We start from the raw sequence: 27960 nt of genomic DNA, 5'->3' as shown, positions 1-27960 counted from the left end.
TAACGTGTAAAACTCGTGATTTCAAGATAATGCCTCAACCACCACGCGCAAAGGGCAACCAAAGCATTTCCCCTGTGTTTATCCTGGAGAAGAACACTCACATGATACGCTTGTTCACATGTTTTTTTGTTTTTTTTGTTTTTAAAAAATGCTTTATATTATATGGGGTTAGCCAAAAAGTTCATTCGGGTTTTTCCACAAGTTGTTAAGAGAAAAACCCAAACGAACTTTTTGGCCAACCCAATATTTTCTCTCTTCTGCAAAGACACAATTTTTAAAATAACCCACTTTGAAATACTTATAATAAGATTATGACAAAAGATTATGTTTTCAATGGCATGTATTCGAGTTACAGCATACTTTTTTTTTCAAGAAAATACTGATTACTGACGAGCCTTCATTATCAACAACCAAGGCCATACAATTAAAAAGCACAGCACTTCTCTGAAGTGTAAGAACAGAAAAGCAGAAAGCTAAACTAGAAAAAAGGTCACCAACAAAACTGTGGCTGCTCCCTCCCACATAACTTAGCGTGTCTGAAATCAGAGGTGGAAGGAATCGGTTGCACGGCCACCGAAAAGTATTTTTTTAAGATCACGGGATTTTAGAGGTATTTATTCCAAGTCCCTTTTGGCAACAGTTACTGCTTTTAAATATTTTCCACCTTAAAATTCTTCACGAAGATGTGGAAACAGGGCTCAAAAACAGTTACCACCCAGTGCTGTGTGCCCAGGGGCCCTGGGGGGTTGGTAGAAAGGTTGGGGGAAAGGATTTAAGACTCTGACCAAAGGATTCCTCCTCTCACAGGCCTACTGACCGTCTCTCCCACTGCCCACCCTACAAGGCTGGCCAGTCCCTTTTGTGAATTTCCACTGAATCCTGCACAAATCTTGTCCCATAGGCGTTATCGGGCACATACAGTGAGGCATCTGTAAGCTAGTGTCTTTGTTTCTTCCATCAGTCCTTAATTTCCTTGGGAGCCAGGATGGTGTCTTATTCACCCAAATATCCTTACTGCCTAGTTAGATGCCTGGTCCTTAACAGGCTCGTGGGTCAAGTTGAAAGCCTGATGAAAGAAAAAGCCCCTGTTTTTCAGACATGCCTACTTAAGTATATAGGGTAAAATGACATGATTTCTGGGATTTGCTGTAAAATATTTCAACAAAGAACAAATAAAAAGAAAGGTCTGAATAAAGCCAGATATGGCAAAATCGTATTAATTACTTAATCTGGGTGATGGGCTATTGTACTATTCTCTCTGATTTGTGTATATTTAAATTATTTCATAATAATTTTTAAACTGTTAACACAATAACAATTACTAATAATTATGAATTGAAATTCTTAGAGCTGACCAAACCTACCCACACACAAAAACCTTGATATCCTACTAGTTTTATCTTACAGAAATCTTTTCATAAAATGACAGGAGAGGAGGGGAGGACAAGTCCCTGCAGTATTTCCACGTTGTCAAAAGACCAAAGGCCAAAACAAAATAAGAGATTCTGAAAAGGATGACAAGGCTGAAATCAATGTCATGACTAACCTAGCCCAGAATTCTAAATGACCTGACCTAACTAATCTCCACCCCACCATACCAAGAATGGGGCATATATCACTCTGCAGATTTTTTTTTAATAGATAAGGATCCAGTTCCTACCATAGGCAATTACAGTAAGACTGAGTATAAATTTTCTTAACACCAAATAGTGTACAAATCATAATTTCTATGCGATTCAAACTGCTCCTCCTATAAATCTGAATCTTTTTATTCTTAAGACAGATTTGCAGTATATGAGCCAGTGATAAAATTTTCAACACTCTTGTATTCAAAAAGTTCAGCAATGTGAGAGTTTATTACATCAACTACTGCCTTTTAGCAAACTCATGTGCCTTGCCTCTCTCTTTCATAAGAGTTCCTGGGGAAAATTTAATCTCTCGTTCAGGAGAAGGCTAAGCAAAAGGTATGATCAAAAAATCTTCAAATATAGGAACACAAGATTAAAGTGATAATAAGTAGCCCGTTAAGCTGGCAAATACACACACAGTATACTTCTGTGTTCCTACCTCCACTTTCCATAACCAGCTAGGGAAAATGTTCATTTCCACAAACAGATAAAAATACATTTCAGGTCCTGAGAATACAGACAATTTCCCTTTTATTCACAGGTACAGGGATTTAGTAGAATTCCATTTAATTCTCTGAGAAATGTTTAAAGTAGTCCAGAGCAACAGTGGAGATGGGGTTTAAAGTAACTTTTATTTCTTATTAAAAATACAGCCAGCTGACATTTATCATTTTTACCTTATTTGATCTCTTACCTTACCTCCCCACCTCTTTCACAAAATGATGGTGAATGTCCCCTCCCGAAACAGAAGGCTAAGTAAAAAGTATCAAATCACATGGAGGTGTGCTTATCTGTTTCATTTTTCAAAAGAAACATGTTTCATCCATGTGATTTAAAAATTAAGATCAAGAAAAAAACTCTAATCAATAAATGGCAATGAGCACATGTCACGTAGCTGCTCATCAGGTTTGGGCACACGTTACACGTATTTACAGGCACGCCTGCTGTGTGCCAGCAAGGGGACACAGGGAGAGGCAGGGTCTCTGCTCTCACGGGGCACACAGCCTGGTTGGGGGGGAGGAGGGGAGCTAAATCACTGCCCAGTTTTTTTAATGTACTTACAAATTATGGGAAATGCTGTTTAGAAAGAACAGGAGTATGTGAAAGAGAGAAATAAAAGGACTGCATTTAGGTGGAGAGACGACGGGGGATCTCTTGAAGAGCTGACACTCAGCGGAGACCGGAAGGATGCCTGGGGTGCAGCGGTGAAGGGCAGGGAAGAGCATTCCTGAGGACGCAAGAGCCGGGAGGAGACCAGGCAGTGGACACCTGGATGGCGTGTACAACTGGCCCAGCACGGAAAGAAAAGGCTGAGGCCAGCCCAGTGTAACTGCGTAAAGCCCAGGAGGCTCGCATTTACTCTGGAGCCAGCCTGCAGTTATATTCAAGGGATACAAAAGGGGTCACTGGAAAGCAACTGCGATCTCTCCAGAAGTCTCTCAGAAGCACACTAACAGGGATCCCGGTCCCACACACATGGAAACTCAATCCCCCTTCCCATCTCTCTGCAGAGCAACAGTGTGACCGCTCGAAACACCCCCTTCCCAGACACTAACTCGCCCCACGAAATTTGTCCCGCGTACGGCCTAATGGAACCTGCATGCTCAACCGTCCCCTCCACAGGCCTGGAGGTCTCATCTCGTCTCTCACACCAGCCACTCTCAGCCTTTCCAATGTAAACCCCGAAAGCTTCTAGGGCTTGTCCAGCTATTTTGCCCTTAACTTCAACCACTGCTACCAGGGCCAAGGCAGGGGGCCACCCCCCCAGCACGCACTCCTTCCCGATGGAGCCAGGCCCAAAGCACTGGCCCTCAGGGCACTTTATTCCAGCCTCCACGTGGCCTCAGAGGGACGGATGGAATTTGACCTCACCTGACAGTATCTGCTGAGCACTGCCCTAGCACATTCTAGGGACTGACTCACTCAGTCCTTATAACAACCTCCCCGTGAAACAGTAAAAGCAGCCTCCCTGTACAGATGAGGGACAGAGAACTTGACGGGGGCCACGCAGCCAGTCAGTAATGGTGTCACCCTCTCACTAGCTGTTCGACCTCAGGAATAGCATTTAACCTTCCCAAGGAGGTTCTCTGTTCCCTCAAGTGCGGTACAGGGCCCACCGCACCCACTCACCAAGCCGTGAGAAATGACGGTACACGTATGAAACCGTTCTCCCTGAGGCCACAAGCAGCATAAGGCAAGTGCAAGTGCAAGGTGTGCTGGAAGAAAGACCATGTGAAGCAGATGAGGTGCTCCATCCCCTGACCCTCCAGCCCTGGGCCAGGGACACAGCTGGGCCTGAGCAGCTGGCTCTGGGTTCCGGGCCTCGCCCACACCCAGGGCAGCACCCTTGTGCAGGCAACACTCCCAGGCACTGACCCTACCAGGCAAGGAAGTTGCTCTATATTTGTCACTTAAAATACTGGGAAATATAAGGACAACTTTTTAAAGAAATAAAGACATCCCTGACTTCAAAATGTACTGTAAAGCTACAAAAATCAAGACAGTGTGGTAATGGCAAAAAAAAACCCAACAACACAGAATGTACACTGCCAAGAATAAATCCTAACGTAAACTATGGATTCTGGGTGATGATGTGTCAGTGTACATTCATCCATTGTAACAAATGCACCACCCCAGCGGGGATGTTGATGAGGAGGAGGCTGGGGGTGGGCAGGGGGATGGGGGTATGTGGGAAATACCTATGCTCAATTTTGCTGTGAACCTAAAACTGCTCTAATGAAGTCTACTTAAAAGATAATCTTAATAAGATCACACAGGGGAAAGTGTGGTGGTAGGAGGGACGTGATAAAATCCATTATCACATGATTTCCATTTAGAAGAAGAATAAGCACCGTCCGAGCTCCTAGGTAAACGGGCGTACTGGTGAAACCACTTCCCGTGACTCGCGTGTGGACACACGTAGACACCCTGCCGCGTCAGCACCACCCAGGGGCTCCTTTGCTGTTGTTCATCTTCCGCCATTAAGCGCTGAGTGGAGCCGAGAAGGGAAGCCGCCAGCTGTGTCAGAAGAGCCTTTCAGCTGCCGGCACCTCCACCCTGAGAGCAAACCCCGGGCACGCAGCACAGCTCTGAGAATGCTGTCCGGTTTGCACTCTCTGCCCTCTCCTCCAAGAAGCGCAAGGGTGCTCACAGCTAGACTGCGGAGCGGCTACAGAGCCCGGGAATTCAGAGAGGGCCTCCCCGGAACGCGGCCGCTCACTCCGTGGAGACGAGCAAAGTAAATGCAGACCAGTGAGGGTCCGGGAGCCAAGCTCCCCTGCAAGCCCCGTGGTCTCTTCACTGCTTTCCTCACTTGGCTGTGTCCCGGGAGAGCTCCCTGTGCAACACCAGACGCAAGGGCGATGGCAAATGTGACCTGCACCCCGAATCCCTCATCCTGGCTCGGCCTGACCTTGGCGCCCCAAATCCAGCACCTCCCGAATCACGCATCACACCTGTCCTCTCTTTCCCTAACTGTCCTCTGCCCTCCAGGGTCACCTGGACCTACAGCCTTCCTCTCAGGATCCCTTTCCTGACTCCATTAGCAATGAGAGCTCCCAGCAGAAGCAACACCAAGTGGAGCCCACCCTCCCCTCTGGATCCCAATTTCCCATCTGTAAAGAGAGGGTAGGAGCTAGATCAGTCTTCTCAGAGTCATGTGAGACTTTTGCAAACAAATATGCTCGGGCCTCACTGCACACACCCTCTCCCTCCCCAACCCCCCCACCCCACCCCCCCCACAAGAGGTGACAGGCTGGGAGCCCAGGGCAAAGAGCTCACGCAGAAGGCCAGCCAAGGGATCCCATCTGCAGGGACGGGTCCCATCAGAAGGTTCTCATTTCTGGCTGTGAGTCCCTTTAGTCCTCAGGCTCCAAGATGACTTTCAGTTAAACACCACATGGTCTCGGTGTTTCAGGACACTAAGGACAGTCCTGTGACCACAGCTGGGGCAAAGCTGTCCAGAGAGAGTAGAAGCAGCCCTTAGAGGCCAGTTAGAGGCCCACAAGAGAGGCCAGGAAGAAATTAAAACGGTCTCTGGGAAGCAGCTGACTGCCACTGCCCTGAGGTTCTTGTCTGCAGCAGAGAGACACTGGGGCTGAAATCACAGGACCACCAGTACTAATTTACCCAGAACTCACAGTCTACCCAAAAGGGCCAGGTGTGAAACAAGCGCTCAGCAAACCTTACATTCCATCCCATCTCTTGGGGCAACACAGAGGAAAAAGGAATTAGAGAAAGGAAGAGCAGATGACATGGCAGATGAAAAGAATTTGTCGTGATCTCTGTTTGGGTGAGATGGTGAAAGATCTGGAAGCAAGTGTCACTGAATGAATTCAGACGTGGCTGAGTGTCCAGGCGTTTACCCTCAACATGTGGCACGGCGTCCAGCACAAAGCAAGAGCCAAGAAACGTCTGCTAATAGCAAGACCTCCTAGAGAGGGTCCCCAGTTCTACCCGTGACCCCTTGCACTTAATACCATCACCAATGGCTGGGACAGAAGGCAGGGACAGAGTTCAGGTTCAAAATCACTCCATCAACAGTACGAGCCCCATCAGCGACGCTATCCAGCAGAGACAAACGTCAAGCCCCTTGTTTAACTTTTTAGAAAAATCAACAGCAAGGGTACAGGATGAGGGAGACCAGGCAAGGTCATGTGACCAGGCTCTATCATGTGAGATGGCTTTAGAAAGGGAACGCTACATAAACAGGAGAAGTATGCAGACTGCCCCCTATCAGCACTGGGCCCACCAATCTTCCCCCTGTGGCTGCAGAGAGGCAGGACATCTAAAGCCCAAAATCCAGGCTGCCCCGTCCCTATCAACACCTCCCGAGCACGTGTGCTCACGTGCCAAGCCCCCAGCAGCAGGTCTCTGGCCTCTACAGGAGGCGGGGGCTAATGAAGGACTGTGTCCTGTCTCAGCTTCCCTCCACTCCTCAAAGGCCACCTGCCATGCTGCTCACTCAGTCTCCCTCTGCTCTTCCAAACCCCAGGTCCCACCTTTTAAATGATTTTGGAAAACACTTTGGAAAAAAAATTTTAAGTAATTTGGGCCCCCCAAAGTGATCTTAGATATCGCTGTGCTCTGAGCCAGGGCTATGGCAAACTACAGTCTGCACACCGAACCCGGCCCCACCCGTGCCGTGAGTAAAGCTTTGTCGGCGGACATTTCATCCCTGGCTGTTCTCACACCTCAGCAGCAGAGCCGAGGAGCTGCAACAGAGGCCAGAGGGCTCCCAGAGCCTGAAATGTTTACTCCCTGGCCCCCCTGACAGAAAAAGTTTGCCAACTCCTTGCTCTGCGCTAATCAGAATTCATCCTGAGCATATGATTCTATCAAATGTAAGTGATGCTTTGGGGAGAAGGTCAGAATGGGGGTAAGTCCAGACAGAGTAATTCATCAAGAACCACCTGGGCAATGGAGAAGGAGGAGAGGAAGGCTCTGGAAGGACCCGAGAGCTCTCTGCAAATACCTGGAAGGTCGACACATGTGAGAACTGCTTGTTTGTACGTTGGAGGGCAGGAGCTGTCCTCTTCCCGCTGCTTCACTCGCTCACCTCACATATCCCATGGCACCAGGCAAGAGAGCGACAAATCATTATTGAGGAGGTGGACACAAAGGGAAAGTGGACACACCGTCCCTGGGAGGTGAAGCAAGCAGGAAGGGGATTCTTAATTCTTTCAGGGAGAGCCCTAGTAATTAGAACTACCCAAGAGCAGAACGGACTTATCATTCGGACCGTGGGCTCCTCAGGTCGGCACACGTGACCACATAAAACACGTGCCAGAGGACTGTCTTTGCCCTGGTGGGACGACAATGGAGACGGCCCCTCAGTTCTCTCCCCATCTAGAAGGCCAGGCCTGCTGGCTCTGGACGTGAGCTGGGGGAAAGTGCTCTGCATGTCCTGCCTAAAACGGTCATCAACGATTTTTTTCTCCTGCTAATCACCCTTTGCCTGACACTGGGCACCACACTTGTGTACACTTGTTACTAGACTCAGAGCTTATGTTTAACATGTACTACCCTGCATTAACATTGCAGGATAAGGATTTATCACCAAATGCATACCTGTATTTGTACACATATACCCCAGGATTTATTCTAGATTGGTTGATTTTTGCTAATTGGCTAAATCACATGAGGTAAGTAGGATTCATTAGGTATTTAAGACGTTTCAAGGATGACACACGTCAGTGAGCTCAGGGGAGATTTCCAACCGGCACACAGATTTAAGAATGCCAGCCCCCATGCGGAGCACTGCTACGTTCTGTTGTAATCTATCAAAAGTACCCAAGGGCAGTAGAGCTTAGTCACCTTTGCACGCCAGCACCAGTCATCGTGTCCGACAGGCAGAGCAGGGCCCATTAATTGGACGCACCATTAACTGGACTGAAGCAACTTTCAGCTCTAGTACCTTTGTTGAAGTCCTGCGGATCCAGCGACAGACTGTAGCCAGGAAGCGTCTCGAGGAGGAGTTTGTAGCAGGCCCTCCAGCCAGGCTCTGAGATGCTCGGGGCCACGCACTGCATGGCGGCCACGCGCTTGAAGAAGGCGGACTTGCGGTGGAAGCCGATCAACTCGTAGAGCTCAGAGAGGACGCTGTACCGCTGGATCTTCTCCTCCTCGGAGAGCTGAAGCACACAGAGGAGAGTGAAAAGCATGTGAACGAATCTTACAAGTGAAAAAGGAAACATAAAAAGGCTTTTTCATAAAACAGAGGCCCAATGAAACGTGAAGGAAAAGGGAAGCTGAGTTAGTGCACTGATAGGGCAGGATCCAGAGAAGCACCGACACGGAAGCTCCAAGGCCTTCTCTGAGCCCCATCTCTCCAAGCTCACCCTGTCCTTTTGCTAAGAAGGCCCATATTCTCCGGAACAAAGGTATTTGCTACCTAGCACATAAGATGCAGAGAAGGGAAAGAGAAAGGGAAAGACACTGGAATTTGGGCAGGAACTTTCATCAAATACATTAACTTCTCAAAACACAAAATATATAGAACCAGGTAACTAGACAAAGAACTGTTAATAATAACCACACCTAACTTGGACTTAAATTAAGACTTCATGTCTTACAAAAATTTTTCTTTCATCTACAACCTAACCGTATTTTCCCAACCACCCCATGATGTAGTAATAACAACTTCTGTTTAATCACAACTACATGCCAGCAATGTAACTACTAGGTAAACACCTTACAATTTTTAAAAGCTGTGTCTGTGATATAGTCTGTGTACACATTTATTTCCTTTCGGCCTCATTCTAAACGAGGATCTAAATCAATTTTTTAAACACAACAACAATAAAAACAAAAAAACAAAAATAAGGGTCAAAAATGGGGATTTAATACTTAAATGAAACAAGGGGCAGGTGAAGTCACAAAAATGAACGCCATGAGGTAGGGGTAATTAACAGAGGCCACCTATAGATTCAGCTCTAAGATCCCTGGCAGCTGAAGCAAAAAGTAAAAGATGATGAGCTACAGGAGCCGTAATGCCTGTGGGATAAACATCTGCGTCAGCTGCTGGCGCGTCCCATGCAGAAAATCCAAACCATCCTTCTCACCATCGAGCATCATTCTCAGACCCCCCACGTTAAATGCGACAAGCACATGCCCGCAGCCCGTGCCCCGGCTTCTGCCTTGCCTTTCCCGCCAGCCCTCTCCCTCTCTCATCACTGTGCTGGGCTGCAAACCCAGGCCTGAAGCTCCAGATTAAGGAGGGAGGCAGCCCCACACCTTGGCTTGGTGGGCAGCTCACCCAGCTGGGGCCCCATGGATCTGCCCATTTCTCTGCTGCATTGGCTTCCCACCAAGAGAGATTCCTTCCTACGGTGGTCCCCACAAAACTCCTCTCTCCTAAATGCAGGGACATCAAGCCATATTCCAGACTCCTGTTCAACCAGTAAGTTTTCAGTTCCCTCTCTCTTTTTCCTTCTCCAATAAAGAACTTGACTTTCCTCCCTTCCCATCCAACCGTTTCTTTCTTTGTGAGAGCTCTGCATTCCCCACACACCATCCTGAAAGCCAGGCACCCTGCCGGCTAGGACCGAGATGTTTCTGTCTAACCTGGGCTGCATCCTTACACTTTCCCCCTTCTATCTCAGAAAGCCTTTCCTGAATCTCCCATCCCTCTGATTCTGAGTTTAAATTGACAAAGTTCTGAGGATAACATTATTATGTGCATATCTACCGGGCTTTTGCTAGGTTTCCTTAGCAACAAGCTTCATTAAGGAACCGCATCAAGAAGTTTAAAGAGGCTATTCTTACATCTGAGTGGAGTAGCTAGCCCGCAGGACATGTAAATGGCTTTGAAGAGAAGATTAACCAGGGACAAAGAGGCCGCAGGTTCTAACCAACAGTGTCAAGAGCCAAAATGTTATCAAATGGCTCAGTCATTCCTGAACATCATATCTGCAGGAGGTGCCAAGTGCTGGGTTGAATATACATTGGTCCTAGAGCATGCTCCCACAGCTGGTAAAGTGCTGGGCTTTTCTCTAGATTTCCAAACAATTCCTTATGACCTCTTTCTCTTATGGTCACTTACATTTCCTACTACTGAAGAAAATTAATTTCAGTCATCTGGGTTGTTTGGGGGGAAGCTACACGACGCAGTTCACAGAGCTCAGACTTTGGAGCCATGGTAAACTAGATCTGAAGACCAGTGGTAGCATTCACAAGGTGATCACGGGCACGCAGCAAACGCCCCAGCCTCGATTTCCTCACCTCTAAAACTGGGTTCAATAAAACCAGTGAGCACAGTTGCCGTGATGATTATGGCCGCAATCTTTTTACCCCTAGGTAAGTGCCAGCAACAAGCTGGCTGCTTAATTAGTAGTAAGTATTATCAGCGGGTTTTAGTTTACCTGAGAACAGATGCTTTGCTGTTTTGTCTTTGGTAACAGAACTTGTTTTACTGAGATTAATACCACCAGAGCAGCACCGACTAGAAAATTCCCCAGCTTTGCAGGGCAAGGCATGTTCTTTTCCTCTACAGAGCTGATCACATTTTGTAGTCATTTGTTTTTACATTTATCTATTTAGCACCTGTGTCTCCCTCCGGATGTTTTGCTCAAGCAGCACAGGACCCTGTCTGCTTGGCTGCATGCTGAATATTCTCGGGCTACAAGACAGTGGGCCCAGGGCCTAGCACCCGGCCTCCAGTACAGAACGTACAGAAGGGAAAACCCAAACAAGCATGCTTTAACTAGGCCCCTGCACCCGAAGTTATGGTCTGACTTGGGACAAATTACAAAATCTTCTTTACCCTGAGGCTCCTCTTCTATCAACAGGAATAAACGCACTTAGCACCCAGAGTTACAAAGGTTAAAGGAAATAACCAAATTCACAACCTAGTCAAGTGTCTGCTAGTGGTCCAACAAACACGAGCTGCCTTTATTGCTCTGACACATCACCAGTGGGGCAGACAGTGAACGCTTTCTTAGTGCCAAGCAGTGTGTGAAGTGCTCTACATGTGTTATAATACTATTTATTGGTACAACTTACAACAAATCCAGGAAGAAGTGAATATTATCATTCCCATTTTACAGATTCACTAACAGGCTAAGGGAGGCTACATTCCAGTCCAAGGTCACACGGAGAAGAAATGGTGATTGAAACTTGAATCTGGGCTGCCAAGGTTCGCGTTCCTTCTCTCTCACTTCTACCTGACCATGTGCCTGTGAAATCTACGTGTTCGATAGACAAATCTGCAGACAGCCAGCTGTTAAATGCAATGCGTGCAGCCGTTTGTCAGTGCTAATTACCATAAACTACTCTCGTAAACAACTAAAGACAAGACAGGTGGATCCATGTTCCTGCTCACAAAGAGAAGTTCTGCCTTGAATGCTCCTGCAGCGTGCAGAAACCCTTCCCAATACCACTAGATCCAAACGTATTCTTTTTCATTTTTTACATTTGCACAGGGCTTCTTAAGGCAGAAGGCACCTGCAATAATTCCATCTTGGTTCCTTTCAAAGTTTCCAGATTAGCCAAAATCAGTCCCAGAATAGACACAACTCATCAATTCTACAATGGAACACACTTGATCAAGAACCAAAACCTTGTCCTGGTTCAGAAAAACTATAGATCCCTCTTTGTTACTGTCATTATAAAATCCCACCAGTGTCTTTTTGAATCATGGTTTTCTCAGGGTATATGCCCAGTAGTGGGATTGCTGGGTCATATGGTAGTTCTATTTGTAGTTTTTTAAGGAACCTCCATACTGTTAGTTTTTTAAGGAACTTAGTTTTTTAAGGAATTCTTAGTTATTTAAGGAATCTCCATGCTGTTCTCCATAGTGGCTGTATCAATTTACATTCCCACCAACAGTGCAAGAGGGTTCCCTTCTCTCCACACCCTCTCCAGCATTTGTTGTTTGTAGATTTTCTGATGATGCCCATTCTAACCAGTGTGAGGTGATATCTCATTGTAGTTTCGATTTGCACTTCTCTAATGATTAGTGACGTTGAGCATCTTTTCATGTGCCTCTTGGCTATCTGTATGTCTTCTTTGGTGAAATGTCTATTTAGGTCTTCTGCCCAGTTTTTGATTGGATTGTTTTTCGATATTAAGCTCCATAAGCTGTTTGTATATTTTGGAGATTAATCCTTTGTCCGTTGTTTCATTTGCAAATATATTCTCCCATTCTGAGGGTTGTCTTTTTGTCTTGTTTATGCTTTCCTTTGCTGTGCAAAAAAGCTTTTAAGTTTAATTAGGTCTCATTTGTTTATTTTTGTTTTTATTTTCATTACTCTAGGAGGTGGGTCAAAAAAGATTTTGCTGTGGTTTATGTCAAAGAGTGTTTTTCCTATGTTTTCCTCTAAGAGTTTTATAGTGTCTGGTCTTACATTTAGGTGTTTAATCCATTTTGAGTTTATTTTTGTGTATGGTGTTAGGGAGTGTTCTAATTTCATTCTTTTACATGTAGCTGTCCAGTTTTCCCAGCACCACTTACTGAAGAGGGAAGCAGCCGCATAGCACAGGGAGATCAGCTTGGTGCTTTGCGAAGACCTAGAGGGGTGGGATAGGGAGGAGGGGAGGGAGGCTCAAGAGGGAGGGGACATGGGGACACGTGTATGCATATGGCTGATTCACTTTGTGGTACAACAGAAACTAACACAGTATCGTGAAGCAATTACACTCCAATAAAGATCTATTAAAAAATAATAAAATTTAAAATTTTTTTTAATTTAAAAATTAAAAACTAAAATTAAAGAAAGAGGGCTTCCCTGGTGGCGCAGTGGTTGAGAGTCTGCCTGCCAATGCAGGGGACACGGGTTCGAGCCCTGGTCTGGGAAGATCCCACGTGCCGCGGAGCAGCTGGGCCCGTGAGCCACAATTGCTGAGCCTGCGCGTCTGGAGCCTGTGCTCCGCAACAGGAGAGGCCGTGATAGTGGGAGGCCCGCGCACCGCGATGAAGAGTGGCCCCCGCTTGCCACAACTGGAGGGAGCCCTCGCACAGAAACGAAGACCCAACACAGCCATAAATAAATAAATTAATTAATTAAAAAAAAAAAAAAAAAAAGACTAAAAGAAAGAAAAATCCCACCAGAACTCATTATTTTGCTGTCTGCTCAGCTGGCAACCAGACACGGAGATGAGTCAACTCCAGCAGAGCATCGAGTTGGGGAGAACTCTAAAGGCCCACACCCGCTGCAGCAAGGCGGGCCACTTACCCTCCGCGCGGCTCTGCTGACCCCTAGTGTTCTATGAAGACCGGGCCAACAGAGAAGGGGCTGTTCCCAACAGCTGCAAATTCCCACACATTAAATAAAAGCATTTGATCTTATAAAATATGTTGTGTACATACCCACCTGTGAAAACAGCTTCGCCAAAAGCCTAAATGTTCAACATTAATTTGCAAAGCCAACTCTGGTCCGTAAGGGCGAGCAATTCTTAGGACACTAAGTCTTCCAAGTCCCTCCCACACCCAGCCCTCCACCAAACTGCCTGAAGTCCTTCAGCATGCTTTTAAATGCTCTTAAATTTAAAAGCATCCCCCCCGCCCCCCCGATGTCCCTCCACGCCCTCTGGCCTGAGTGTAAGAGCGGCTGCTGGGTCACTGCAGGACAGCACTAGACAGGACCAGACACAGAGCAGCTGAACTAAACTACTCCTGATCACCATGAGTTTGTTATTCCATCATTTTACAGATGAAAATATCGAGAGATATGGAGGATTATGCTCAAGGTCACGCAGCTAATAAGTGGCAAAGCGGGGTCTGCGCACGAGCCCGGGACTCTGCTCCTCACTCCAGCATGACGCCCCCGCTGGGATCCCCACACCCACAGGGTTCTCTCGTGCCTGCCTGACAGGTCCACGTTTCTTTACTTTCACTCATGACCTATAACAGGTCTGCCTTTTAAGCACCTTTTCCGTCCACTGTCCCTCAGCAACAAAACCGCTCAGGCCACCAAACGACTTCCGGCTCCCCAAGCCCTCCGTGCTGGAGCCAGGTCACGCCTTCGCACCTGGTCCCCGCTCAGAGGCTCTTCAGCCCCTGCAGGTGGGTTGCTTCCGCTCTCTGCAGGGAAACCCCTCAGGGGAGCCCTCCTCTCACCCTCAGCACAGTAGGTCCCCGGGCCGCATCCCGAGCTGTCCCAGTAGGTCTGCATGTGCCCAGGGCTGCTCTTTGGACCAGCAGCCTAAGAGCCAGGGATTACACCCTGGTCATCCCTGCACACGTACTGCTCAGCTCAGAGCTCACACCCAGCAGGTCACCCGGAAATCGTGGTGAGTGATGGGTCCAACCCAGATGTCCGTTCGTTTGCCAGCACTGCTGACGGCTGGTTTCCACCCTTCGGTCCGTTTCCCATAAAACTGAAGCTTCCCCGTCAGGTGGTGGGTTTTCACTTTTCCTGCCCATCTTTACCAGAAACGTCAAGGGAAACCGAAACACCTTTTCTCAACCCTTTCCTGACGACGCATTCCCACCCGTGATACCGCCATGCTCAGCAGCTTTGAGCCCACGGAGCGTTGTTTCCCGTACACTAAGTGGCTCCAAACATTGTGGGATTTTTTTCTCTTTTTGGTTTATTTGTTTGTACTCGGTTTATTCACTTGATTCTGTTTTTGTCTCCCCTTCCGGGTTAGGCTGGCAGCTGCCACTTCTCACTCCCTTCAGCTGCCTCCCTCCCAGTGTCCCATCTAGGAAGTTAGCTGTGGGGAGGGTCCGGGCGGTGCAGTAACAACCTTCACAGAAGAGGGAACCAAGGCACAGAGAGGCTGATTTACCCAAGGGGCTAAGCCAGACTCAGGCCCCAGCAGTGCGTATTCCGAGTCGCTGTGCTAAACTCTTACGCTAAAATATTTAACTTTTTATAGATTGTGGTTATAAACATATGAGGTATCAAAATATATATGAGCCGCATACACATCAACTCTAAGATGTTCATTAACTCCATTGCTTTATTTCTATTTTAAAAATCAAGAACCTCTGCAGTCAATATGGCAAAATGTTAATATGTTAAACCTAGATGATAGAGGCATGTGTGTCTTATTACTCATTCTCTCTTATATGTTCAAAATACAAAATGATTGTAAAGTCTCTCTCCCCTCCCCTCCACCCACTACCCTCTCTCTCACCTGAGCCTCCCAGACCCACATATTTAACAGTCTTTTCATTATATCCACAACTGAATCCATCAGCATTCCCCCCAAACTCCCTCTGCAGCTTTCCCTTCTCCGAGCACAGCATGACCATCATTTACCTAATTAATCAAGCCAGAAACCTGGGCGTTATTCTGTCTGCCCTCACATACGTCATTAATCCCTTCCTTTTCACCCCCTAAACATGTCTTCGATCTGTTGGCTTTTTTCCATTGACCGTCCCACCACCACTCAGGTGAAGCCACCTACACTGCCCACCTGGACGCCTCAAGAGCCTCCCACCTGGCCTCCCTCACCATGCTTACCCTACTCCAGACAAAGGGGATCCCATCATTCCCATGCTTTTAAGACCTTTCTTTCAAAACCCACTGTTCTTAGAATAAACTCCAAGTTCTTCACCTGGTGAATGTCTATCTTTGCCACGAAACTGTCAGCTCAATGAGAGAAGAATCTGCCTTCTCCACCTCTGCGCCCCCTCCCAGCACAATGCCATGCTCAGTAAAGATCTGCTCGATCACAGTACCTGTATTCTAACCCTAGTCCTGAGTCCTTAACCAAGCTGCTTCACTTTTGAGTCTTGGTTGCCCTGGCCATAAAAATCCAAGGTAGATTAGAAAGATTGTAGACATTTAGCTAGATTATTGATTTGGGGATTTTGCAGTAGCAACCTGCAACTAAATGTTCTGATGACTTTGTCTTATTAATAACACATCCAGATTCAAGTAATATTTGTGGAATGCCTTAGATGTAAAAGGAGCTGTACAAAGTACTTTCACACACTTCATGTTTTATAACATGAACAACCCAGATAGGGTCACAAATGGAATCGCTTCACAAGTGACAAAAGTAAGGTGACAAGGCATAAAGCTTGTCGTCCAAGGTCGCAAAGCTGGTGAGAGCAAAGTTGTTTCTCCAATCAAAAAAAATTTTGAAAGAACAGAATTCTGAATTTTGAGGGTAAAAGACCGTAATACAAAGAGGTGAAACAACTCCCTTAATCAAAGTTTCAAGTTCTGACTCCAGAGTTTTAACCGTGCCATACTGAATGCTAGCACAACAAAATCAGATGGTCTTTTGGTGAATAAGCTCCAGGAAAACCGCATTAATTCTTCCACTCATAGGAGGACACACACCCACCTGTCGAAGGTTGATGTAGACTGCATTCTGGAGAAATTCCGAAGCTTCCATGCTCCGCTTCTGAATGGCGAGGACACGGACGGCCTTGACACATGCTTCTAACTCAATCACCCCAGCGTTCTTATACTGTAGGGTCAAAAGAGAAGAGGAGAGGTGTTTCTGTCAGATCGTGCAGTCTGTACCACAGGGACTCGGTGACACTGAGCAGCACATCCCCACACGAGGAGCTGCAGCGCCGCCCACCCAAGGGGGGGAGTTTGTGTTTGAGAAAGTCTATCCCTTAAGGGGGCAAAAGGGGTTGGTGGGACTGAGTGAACCTAAAAATGCCCATATAGATATATTTGCATTCATTCAAGTAATACAACCAACAGTAGCTGGATATTTTACAAAATTTCAAAATGTTATCAATGGAAACTTTGCTTGCTATTCACTTCCACTTAATCTCGTGCTCAAAAACATTCTTAGACTCTCTCACACCTGCAGCTTTGATGCGGTAGTTGTCAATTCATGTTACAAAAGTTCTAGTTCCTTGTATATCTGTCCTCTCTTAGCACGTTTGATGTCTTTCTGGTTATCTCTCTGAGTTACCTGTTCCTGCTTCTCAGATCCTGAGAGGAAGGACAAATGAAGATACGCGAACAGAAAAGGTACCGTGGACTTCACGTGGCCACTCAGTAATCCCGGCGAGAACTTCTCCAATCTCACCTTCACCTCTCAAGGTTCTGCACAAGGTGACATCCAGCCAGGAGAGCTGCCCTTGCCCACTTGAAAGCTGTGTGGCTCAGACGCGGGGACAGGCCCAGAAGCTGGTTCTGGAGCCCAGGCCCCCCTGTTCTGTGCCTTCCTCTTTCCCAAGGCCCCAACTTGAAGCCCTCCATGCTCCCTGTTCTTCTGTCCTTTTTATTTTTTTTCCTAATTATCCCAAGCTGGAGTGGTTTTCATCTGATGTATCTGAAAAGCTGGGGAAGAGGCTTCTAGAGGTAAATCCATGTATTCTGGTGCCTGAAGAGCGCCCAAGGCCGAGAGACCCCCACCAACACTCACTGAGGCGTTAAGTGTGCTGCGGAGTCAGCCGCCCCCCAGCAAGTATTTGCTGAGACCCCAAAGCCTGCCTGGCATAACCGCTCATGAAAATGCAGTCTGCCCACTTATCAATTATTAAGAAGCAAAAATATCCAATTGCCCATGTTTCTTACTCAAATTATCTGTACGGTGGAAAAAGAAATTACTGTGCCAGAAAGAGCAGGTCTCCACTGTTTCCTCATTTCCAATATGTAACATGCACAGAATTTGTGATATATTACATGTAATTTATCAAAGACAGCACAAAAAGAAACTATACTTACCTAACTACCAATACTGAAGTCAAAATCTATCAATTTTATATACCATTTAATGACACAACAAAAAGAATCTAACAGGGACTTGATTCCATTGAAATATAGTTATTTCCTTTCCTTCAAAACTCTTAAAACAACTTCTACTGAAGTGAAAATAGAAGTCAACTCGGTTTTTTTTTCACATATTTTGGTTACAGTTAAATACTTTAAATATTACAATGAAATTTAAATTGCAATCATAAAAAACTGTTCATATATTAGTAGAAAGATATACAGAATCAATGGGAATTAGGAAAAGAATGGACATTTACTAAAAGTCTACTACATACCTAGTCTTTTACAAGCATTCTCCTGGAACATAAGCTCTCTGATGCAGGGGCCCCCTTTTTCACTGCTGAGTCCCTAGTAATCATCTACCAAGGCACCAGCATAAAACTATGCAATCAATATTTTAGAAATAAATGAGGGAATTATCTCATTTAATTCTAAAACAAACCCCTAAAATAAATACGGAACTTATTTACAGATAAAGGAAATAGGGTCCCAAAAAGTAAAGTTTCTTGCCCAAGGTCACAAAGCTAGTAATTGGTGAAGGCAGGATTTGAACTCAGATCTGTCTGACTCCAAAACTAAGGTGGAAATCCCATTCCATTAGGGAGGTCCAGCACCACAGACAATCCTCCTATCTTTGTTCAGATCTAGCCTTATATAGCCTTAGCATCCCATACACAGGGAACTCGAGGACAACCTATAACAATAAGGATTTTATAGCCAGTAATTTCTTAGGTCTTATTTACAAAGTGTCAGCAGATCAGCAGAAAAGCTCTCTAAGAAGGTATTTCTAAGAATAAAACCAAAGAGAAAACCCATAAGGAAAAGATTTACTATATTAAAAACATTTTTGACCACAACCAAAATGAAAAACCTCATAAACAAAACAAAAGGCAAGCAACATCAAGAAAAAGATTTGCAATATATGTCAATGGCAGAAAAGAAGCTAATATCCATGATTTACAAAGAGCTATCACAAAGCTATAAGAAATGCTCCCTAATTTAAATGTATGCAAAGGACAAAAACGGATAATTCATTTTAAAAATGCAACTGGCTAATACATGAACAATGTTCAATACCTCACTGGTCATCAAGTGCAAACTAAAACAATGAAAAATTACTTTCGCTCACCGTATTGGCAAATATTTTAAAAGGATAGTGTCTGTTTGTGTAAGAACAAACTATTATAAAGCTTTTTGGAGGATGATACAGCAATGTATACGTAAACTCTAAAAAATATACACACACTTTTTGACTCAAGTCCACTTCTGGGAATTGTTTCCTTTTAAAAAAAAAATCAGTCCAAAAAGATTTATCCATAAGGGCATTTATCACAGCACTGTTTAAAATGGTGGAAAAAAAAATTGAAGGAAAATAATATTCAGTAATAGAGAATTGGTTAAATGAGTAATTCTACATCTTTTCATTCCCTGTTGGAGAAGGAATTTGGAGAGTAACTTGAAAGTAACCTATGATAAATGTAAATGTCATATCCAGTGACTAAATTTCCAGAAATCTTAACTAAAGGAATACTCATACAAGAACAAAAGAATATATGTACAAGAACGTTCAGGGCTTCCCTGGTGGCGCAGTGGTTGAGAGTCTGTCTGCCAATGCAGGCGACACGGGTTCGAGCCCTGGTCTGGGAAGATCCCACATGCCACGGAGCAACTGGGCCCATGAGCCACAATTACTGAGCCTGCGCGTCTGGAGCCTGTGCTCCGCAACAAGAGAGGCCGCGATAGTGAGAGGCCCGCGCACTGCGATGAAGAATGGCCCCCACTTGCCGCAACTGGAGAGAGCCCTCACACAGAAACGAAGACCCAACACAGCCATAAATACATAAATAAATAAATAAAATATTTAAAAAAAAAAAAGAATGTTCAAACATTTTTTCTAAGAGTGAAAAAGTGAAGATTCAATAACGCAGAAAAACACATAATCTGCCAAATGAAAAATGTAGGTCTCCACACAGTAAATAAGTACAGAATGCTCACCATTTTATGATCTAGATGATATAATACATTGACAAAAAGAACAGAAAATAGATATTAAAATGTTATCTCCAGGCTTCCCTGGTGGTGCAGTGGTTAAGAATCCGCCCGCCAACGCAGGGGACACGGGTTCAAGCCCTGGTCCGGGAAGATCCCACATGCCGCAGAGCAACTAAACTCGTGCACCACAACTACTGAGCCTGCGCTCTAGAGCCTGCGAGCCACAACTACTGAGCCCTATGCCATAACTACTGAAGCCCACGTGCCTGGAGCCCGTGCTCTGCAACAAGAGAAGCCACCACAATGAGAAGCCCGCGCACTGCAACGAAGAGTAGCCCCCGCTCGCCGCAACTAGAGAAAGCCCACGCGCAGCAAGGAAAACCCAACACAGCCAAAAATAAATTAATTAATTAATTAACTTTTTTTAAAAAATGTTATCTCTAAGGACTTCCCTGGCAGTCCAGTAGTTGAGACTCCACGCTTCCACTGAAGTGGGGGGACGCAGGTTCAATCCCTGGTCGGGGAATTAAGATCCCGCATGCCGTGCAGCACGGCCAAAAAATTTTAAAAATTTTTAAATAAAAAATACTAAAAAAAATTTTTTAAACATTATCCCTGAGTAGCAGGGCTATGATAGCCTCTTTTTCTCCTATTTTCAGACTTATTAAATTAAATATACATTATTTTTAATCAACAAAAACCATTTTTAGGCATATAGTATTATGCATTGGGGAATAATACATGAATACTTACAGAAACAAATAATTAGGAGATACTGCAGCAGCATTACACAATGTAAAACAGGAACTTCTGGTTAAAACAACACAGTTACATAAAGGATCTACAGAGTAAAATCACCTTGCTGTAATAGGAAATGGCCTCCTTGTATTTGTCAATTATGTCTTCAGGGCTAAGGCAGTTCTTAGTCCGTCCAATCTCAGTGCTGGTATCTGGATTGATGCCATTGGTGGTGAGGGCACCTGCAAACCGAGAGGAAGAAAAGAAATAATCTTTTGCTTTTTCCGTCTTGTTTCTTTGTTACTTTAAAAGAAGGGCACAAGTAAGATAAAGCTTGAATATTCCCAACTGAAATTTAAATAATGAAACCATTTTTAAAGTCTTCACAGCTTATACACTCCCTATAATAGTCTTACCATCAAAGCATTGTATTAAATGTTAATTAACTCAGAATAAGTTTTCCTCCCTGTTGAAACTTTTTATTAAAGAACATGAAATGCATTATATAAAAGTAACATGTCTATAATAACTAGCTTAGTTGTCTTGACAGCAATGCAGTCAGTACGCATTATCTCCCAGCACTAAGCTCTTCTCTTAATGCTAGCAAGAAACCACACTGCACCCTCAAATGGAGATAAACTATGTGAAAGTATTTTCTGAACTATACAGCACTAAAAAAACATAACTTACAAATACTGGCATCCTTTCTGAGGCTGTCATTTTCTATTTCTGGCCAACCCCTGTCAATAAGCAGAACCACCTAATTCCCTAGCCATCAAACTCACAGGGGCAAGAGTTCTGGAGACATTTCCGTTTATAGAATGTAACCAACTACACATAGAACTCTGACCAAAAAAAGATGAAATACTCTTTGATTTCAGAGAACACTCAAAAAATATTCTCGTAAGCCCCACAGCAGGAAAAGCTGGGCTTCTCCTAAGCCACTTGTTTATTTCAGGGACACTGAGCATCTCCGACAAATTCTGTTTCCCTCATGTCTACTGGGAGACTCAGGCACACATTTGCCGTTATCTTAGAACTCACGGGGCAAAGGGTGTGTCTCACACGGCCCACAACCTTCACACAAGGTCATCTCCTTGCCTTGCTGTCTAAACTTGGTCCTATTTTCTCACCTGCTCACTTGGTATTTTGTTATTTTGTATGCTGCCTCAAATGCTTTTTGGAACAAGACAGAAGAATGAGTGGATAGATACATGGACAGATGGACAGGTGAAAGCTGGGCAGACGGACAGAGAGACTCTAAGCAGAGAGGAACAAAGAACACTTCCTATGCAAAATCCTCTTCTAGTCAGGGAAGAAAGAACCATAACAGAGAACTGGGAAGAGGCAGGTGGCTTAGGATTTTGTGTTTCTACAGATTTTGTGAAAAATCACAGCAAGAGATAAGAGGGTAGAACTACAAATAATAAAAGAAAAGGGCATGCATGCCTGAAAAACATCTAAAATATTTACTTTCTAAAGAATAGATTCAAATCAGCAAGGCCCAATGACACAATGCTTGGGTCCTTACAGAATTGAGAAGTCCATCTCCAAGCCACAAGGCAACCCTTTGGAGCACTGAGAATCTACACCGGGTGGTCATAAGGCCATCACAGCAAAAGCTACGTTATTCTGCGCTAACGAGGAATCAGAACCTATGTGGGGACATCCATGCGTGTCCTCATTTACAATCCACGGCAGCGCTATGCGGGGGGGACTCCTAGTGAGCCCCGTTTCTGCAGGGGAGGAAACGGGTCCTAAAGAGGCTGAGCATTCCTACTGGCTCTCCAAATTACAGAGCCGGTTGCTCCAGAGCAGGATTCGAACCCGGGCCTATATTTTTAACCACAGTACTATCCTGCTTTGTGTGTTTTTCATGTTTACAATACCTTTGTTTCTGGCATGAAATAATATTTCATAGATGATAGGTTATCTTGATTTATCTCATTAGCTCTAATAATGTGTCTTCATATTGTTGAATTTTACTCTTTTCCCTTGGAGAATGGAAGGGAAAGAGTGGGAGTCAGAATGAGATGGGCTCTTCATTCTTCCTATGGTACCTCACCTCATCCAAGAAGCCCCAACCAGGGAGAAGGAGCAAATGTTCCCTCCATCGTTAAAAAAAAAAAAGACACCACTGATAATGGGCGTTCCCTTAATGATTTACTTAACTCCAGTACAGAGGCAGGGGGGAAAAAGCACATGCAGAAACTCAGAAGAATATAACCTGTAAGAAGGTAAAAAGAGCATAGCTCACGGGAGAGCTTAGTGGGTCAGACTGATTTAATTTCACTCAATAAAAGAATAACACACTCTAAAAATACTAGTATGCAATGGATTTGATCTTTCTTGATACCTATAAAGTTTTGACAGCCCACATGTAACATTATTGTGAACCAGTGAAACAAGGAGTCTATAGACAGGAAAAATCAATGCCACAGGCAGGCTGAAACCCAGGCTAGAGGAAAGGAAAAGAAAGAGCATAGTTAAGAAGTGGGGAAAAGCTGAAAAAAAAAAAAAAATCATCACAAGGGCTCCCCAGTATCAGTCCAACAACAGTTTAATAATTCATTCAAGAGAAAGTTACTGAGTTCCTATTATGTGCAAGATTGTATAGGAGGCACAAGCTGGAAAGTCAACAAAAGTAAAATGAAGCAAAAATAAGAGGGAACGGGACTTCCCTGGTGGCACAGTTGTTAGGAATCCGTCTGCCAATGCAGGGGGCACAGGTTCAAGCCCTGGTCTAGGAAGATCCCACATGCCGCGGAGCATCTAAGCCCGTGAGCCACAACCACTGAAGCCCGCGCGCCTAAGAGCCCATGCTCCGCAGCAAGAGGAGCCACTGCAATGAGAAGCCTCAGATCGCCGCAACTTAGAGAAAGCCCGCGCGCAGCAACAAGGACCCAATGCAGCCAAAAATAAATAAAATAAATAAATAAATTTAAAAAAAAAAAGAAATAAGAAGGAATAAAACAGAGACAAATGATGCAGGAGAAAGAAAGGCAAAACCATAAAAAGAGGAGAATAACAAGGGTAGCCCCCGTTCACCGCAACTAGAGAAAGCCCGCAAGCAGCAATGAAGAGCCAACACGGCCAAAAATAAATAAATAAATAAATATTTTTTAAAAAATTAATATTAAAAAATAATAACAAAAAATAAATAGAATTATAAAGTTAGAACATTGTTGAAAAGCTATAAAAATACTCCGAAAAACAGATCAAAACATATATATGTAGGAAGGCTGCCCCCGTGTCATATATAAATGCAAACTTATTTTTGTTCATTCATGGGTACTAAATTACTTTATCCAAGGCATAATATTTTAATTAAAACAAATAATCAATATTACACTTCTCCTGTCAAATCTAGTTCATAAATTTGCTCTGCTACGTAACCATAACGTGTCTAAGATAGAGCTGAAATTAATGAAAATACCTTTGTATGGTTTGTGGAACTCTTCTCAAAATTCCAGGCTTTTAAAATAAATCTCAGCAGTATTTCTATATTATCTTTTTTCTTGTGAAACAACAGATACTGTTGTCAAAATTCTGTCATTACAATGATTCATGAGCACCATGCTCTAACTAATCTGCCAGACAATAAGGCACTATCTAGACACTGTGACCAAACAAAATGAAATATAAGGAAGACAATGACCCTATTCTGGAAAATTTACAACCTATGTCAACACTGGGGTTTTTCTTTCATTGGTTAGCAAAATAAGATAAATCATATACTTTCTTAGAGCATTCTGTAGCCATGACTCTTCTTTTAGTGTAATGACCAGAAAAGAGTTAAGTATGATTTTATTAGGTCAATTAGCAACAATCATCACTGGAGGGTAAGTAATGCGGTATTAACTGATAGCAATGCTTCCGCCTACATTAGACCTAAAATAAAACTACACTGAGTTCTGCAAAGTATTATAAAGGAAGAGATGAGGTCCCTAATGAGAAAAAATTAATAAGAAATCAAAGAAGTAAAGGCTTTTTAATTAACCATTCCTATAGAAAGGATAAGAGTATGGTGGTTAAGAGAACAGATGCTGGAGACAAATGTGTGGGTGTGAATTCCCACATCACCACTAACTAGCTGTACCCATGACAAGTCAATGAACTTTTCTGCATCTCAGTTTCCTCATCTATAGACTGGGGATAACAACAGTACCTATCTCCTAGAACTGCTGTAAGAATTAAATTGCTTTTAAAATACCTCAGATCTTAGATATGACACCAAAAGCACAAGCAACAAAGAAAAGTTAGATACAGTGGACTTCATCAAAACTTTAAACTTCTATGCTTCAAAGGACACCATCAACAAAGTGAAAAAACAACACACAGAATAGGAGAAAATTTTTGTAAACCATATATCTGATAAGGAACATGTATCTACAATATAAAAAGAAATCTTACAACTCGATAATAAAAAGACAAATAACTGAATTAAAAATGGATAAAGGATCTGAAAAGACCTTTCAGTGATCCGGAAGGGATCTCATTCAGATTCGACAGAGAAATTAAACCGTTCACAGACAAGCAAAAGTTAAGAGAATTCAGCACCACCAAACCAGCTTTACAATAAATGCTAAAGGAACTTCTCTAGGCAGGAAACACAAAAGAAGGAAAAGACCTACAATAACAAACCCAAAACAATTAAGAAAATGGTACTAGGAACATACATATAGATAACTACCTTAAATATAAATGGATTAAATGCTCCAACCAAAAGACACAGACTGGCTGAATGGATACAAAAACAAGACCTGTACATATGCTGTCTACAAGAGACCCACGTCAGACCTAGGGACACATACAGACTGAAAGTGAGGGGATGGAAAAAGATATTCCATGCAAATTGAAATCAAAAGAAAGCTGGAGTAGCAATTCTCATATCAGACAAAATAGACTTTAAAATAAAGACTATTACAAGAGACAAAGAAGGACACTAAATAATGATCAAGGGATCAATCCAAGAAGAAGATATAACAATTGTAAATATTTATGCACCCAACATAGCAGCACCTCAATACATAAGGCAAATGCTAACAGCCATAAAAGGGGAAATTGACAGTAACACAATCATAGTAGGGGACTTTTAGCACCCCACTTTCACCAATGGACAGATCATCCAAAATGAAAATAAATAAGGAAACACAAGCTTTAAATGACACATTAAACAAGATGGACTTAATTGATATTTATAGGACATTCCATCCAAAAACAACAAAATACACTTTCTTCTCAAGTGCTCATGGAACATTCTCCAGTATGGATCATATCTTGGGTCACAAATCAAGCCTTGGTAAACTTAAGAAAATTGAAATCGTATCAAGTATCTTTTCCAACCACAACGCTATGACACTAGATATCAATTACAGGAAAAAATCTGTAAAAAATACAAACACATGGAGGCTAAACAATACACTACAAAATAACCAAGAGATCACTGAAGAAATCAAAGAGGAAATCAAAAAATACCTAGAAACAAATGACAATGAAAACACAACGACCCAAAACCTATGGGATGCAGCAAAAGCAGTTCTAAGAGGGAAGTTTATAGCCATATAATCCTACCTCAAGAAACAAGAAACACCTCAAATAAACAACCTAACCTTACACCTAAAGCAATTACAGAAAGAAGAACAAAAAAAAAAAAACCCACGGTTAGCAGAAGGAAAGAAATCATAAAGATCAGATCAGAAAGAAATGAAAAAGAAATGAAGGAAACAATAGCACAGATCAATAAAACTAAAAGCTGGTTCTTTGAGTAGATAAACAAAATTGATAAACCATTAGCCAGACTCATCAAGAAAAAAAGGGAGAAGACTCAAATCAACAGAATTAGAAATGAAAAAGGAGCAGTAACAACTGACACTGCAGAAATACAAAGGATCATGAGAGATTACAAGCAACTATATGCCAATAAAATGGACAACCTGGAAGAAATGGACACATTCTTAGAAAAGCACAACCTTCTGCGACTGAACCAAGAAGAAACAGAAAATATAAACAGACCAATCACAAGCACTGAAATTGAAACTATGATTAAAAATCTTCCAACAAAAAAGCCCAGGACCAGAGGGCTTCACAGGCAAATTCTATCAAACATTTAGAGAAGAGCTAACACCCATCCTTCTCAAACTCTTACAAAATATAGCAGAGGGAGGAACACGCCCAAACTCATTCTACGAAGCCACCATCACCCTGATACCAAAACCAGACAAAGATGTCACAAAAGAAGAAAACTACAGGCCAATATCTCTGATGAACATAGATGCAAAACTCCTCAGCAAAATACTAGCAAACAGAATCCAACAGCACATTAAAAGGATCATACACCATGATCAAGTGGGGTTTATCCCAGGAATGCAAGGATTCTTCAATACACGCAAATCAATCAATGTGATACACCATATTAACATATTGAAGGATAAAAACCATATCATCTCAATAGATGCAGAAAAAGCTTTTGACAAACTTCAACACCCATTTATGATCAAAACTCTCCAGGAAGTAGGCATAGAGGGAACCTACCTCAACATAATAGAGCCCATATATGACAAACCCACAGCCAACATCGTTCTCAATGGTGGAAAACTGAAACCATTTCCTCTAAGATCAGGAACAAGACAAGGTTGCCCACTCTCACCACTGTTATTCAACATAGTTTTGGAAGTTTTAGCCACAGCAATCAGAGAAGAAAAAGAAATAAAAGGAATCCAAATCGGAAAAGAAGAAGTAAAACTGTCACTGTTTGCAGATGACATGATACTATACATAGAGAATCCTAAAGATGCTACCAGAAAACTACTAGAGCTAATCAATCAGTTTGGTAGAGTAGCAGGATACAAACTTAATGCACAGAAATTGCTTGCATTCCTATACACTAATGATGAAAAATCTGAAAGAGAAATTAAGGAAACACTCCTATTTACCACTGCAACAAAAAGAATAAAATACCTAGGAATAAACCTACCTAAGGAGGCAAAAGACCTGCATGCAGAAAACTATAAGACACTGATGAAAGAAATTAAAGATGATACAAACAGACGGAGAGATATGCTATGTTCTTGGATTGGAAGAATCAACATTGTGAAAATGACTATACTACCCCAAGCAATCTACAGATTCAGTGCAATCCGTATCAAACTACCAATGGCATTTTTCACAGAACTAGAACATAAAATTGCACAATTTGTATGGAAACACAAAAGACCGCGAATAGCCAAAGCAATCTTGAGAAAGAAAAACGGAGCTGGAGGAATCAGGCTCCCAGACCTCAGACTATACTACAAAGCTACAGTAATCAAGACAGTATGGTACTGGCACAAAAACAGAAATATAGATCAATGGAACAGGATAGAAAGCCCAGAGATAAACCCACGCACTTATGGTCAACTAGTCTATGACAAAGGAGGCAAGGATATACAATGGAGAAAAGACAGCCTCTTCAATAAGTGGTGCTG

General features: G+C 43.4%; 1 protein-coding gene across 7 annotated transcripts in view; it reads right to left on the bottom strand.

Moving 5' to 3' along the window:
- TRAPPC9 (trafficking protein particle complex 9) overlaps nt 1-27960 on the bottom strand; it is a 549215-nt gene that overhangs the window by 444467 nt on the left and 76788 nt on the right. For all 7 annotated transcript variants that reach the window (XM_036830233.1, XM_036830236.1, XM_036830234.1 and 4 more), the window contains 3 exons: nt 20615-20736; nt 16371-16496; nt 8044-8260 (listed from right to left, as the gene is read on the bottom strand). In XM_036830233.1, the coding sequence (XP_036686128.1) occupies nt 8044-8260; nt 16371-16496; nt 20615-20736 (465 nt within the window). The remainder of the gene's footprint in view (nt 1-8043; nt 8261-16370; nt 16497-20614; nt 20737-27960) is intronic.

The sequence above is a fragment of the Balaenoptera musculus genome, chromosome 17, assembly GCF_009873245.2.
Source record: "Balaenoptera musculus isolate JJ_BM4_2016_0621 chromosome 17, mBalMus1.pri.v3, whole genome shotgun sequence".
NCBI classification, from domain to species: domain Eukaryota; kingdom Metazoa; phylum Chordata; class Mammalia; order Artiodactyla; family Balaenopteridae; genus Balaenoptera; species Balaenoptera musculus.
Note: the sequence above shows the minus strand (reverse complement) of the source record. Positions and strands in the feature narration are given on the sequence as shown.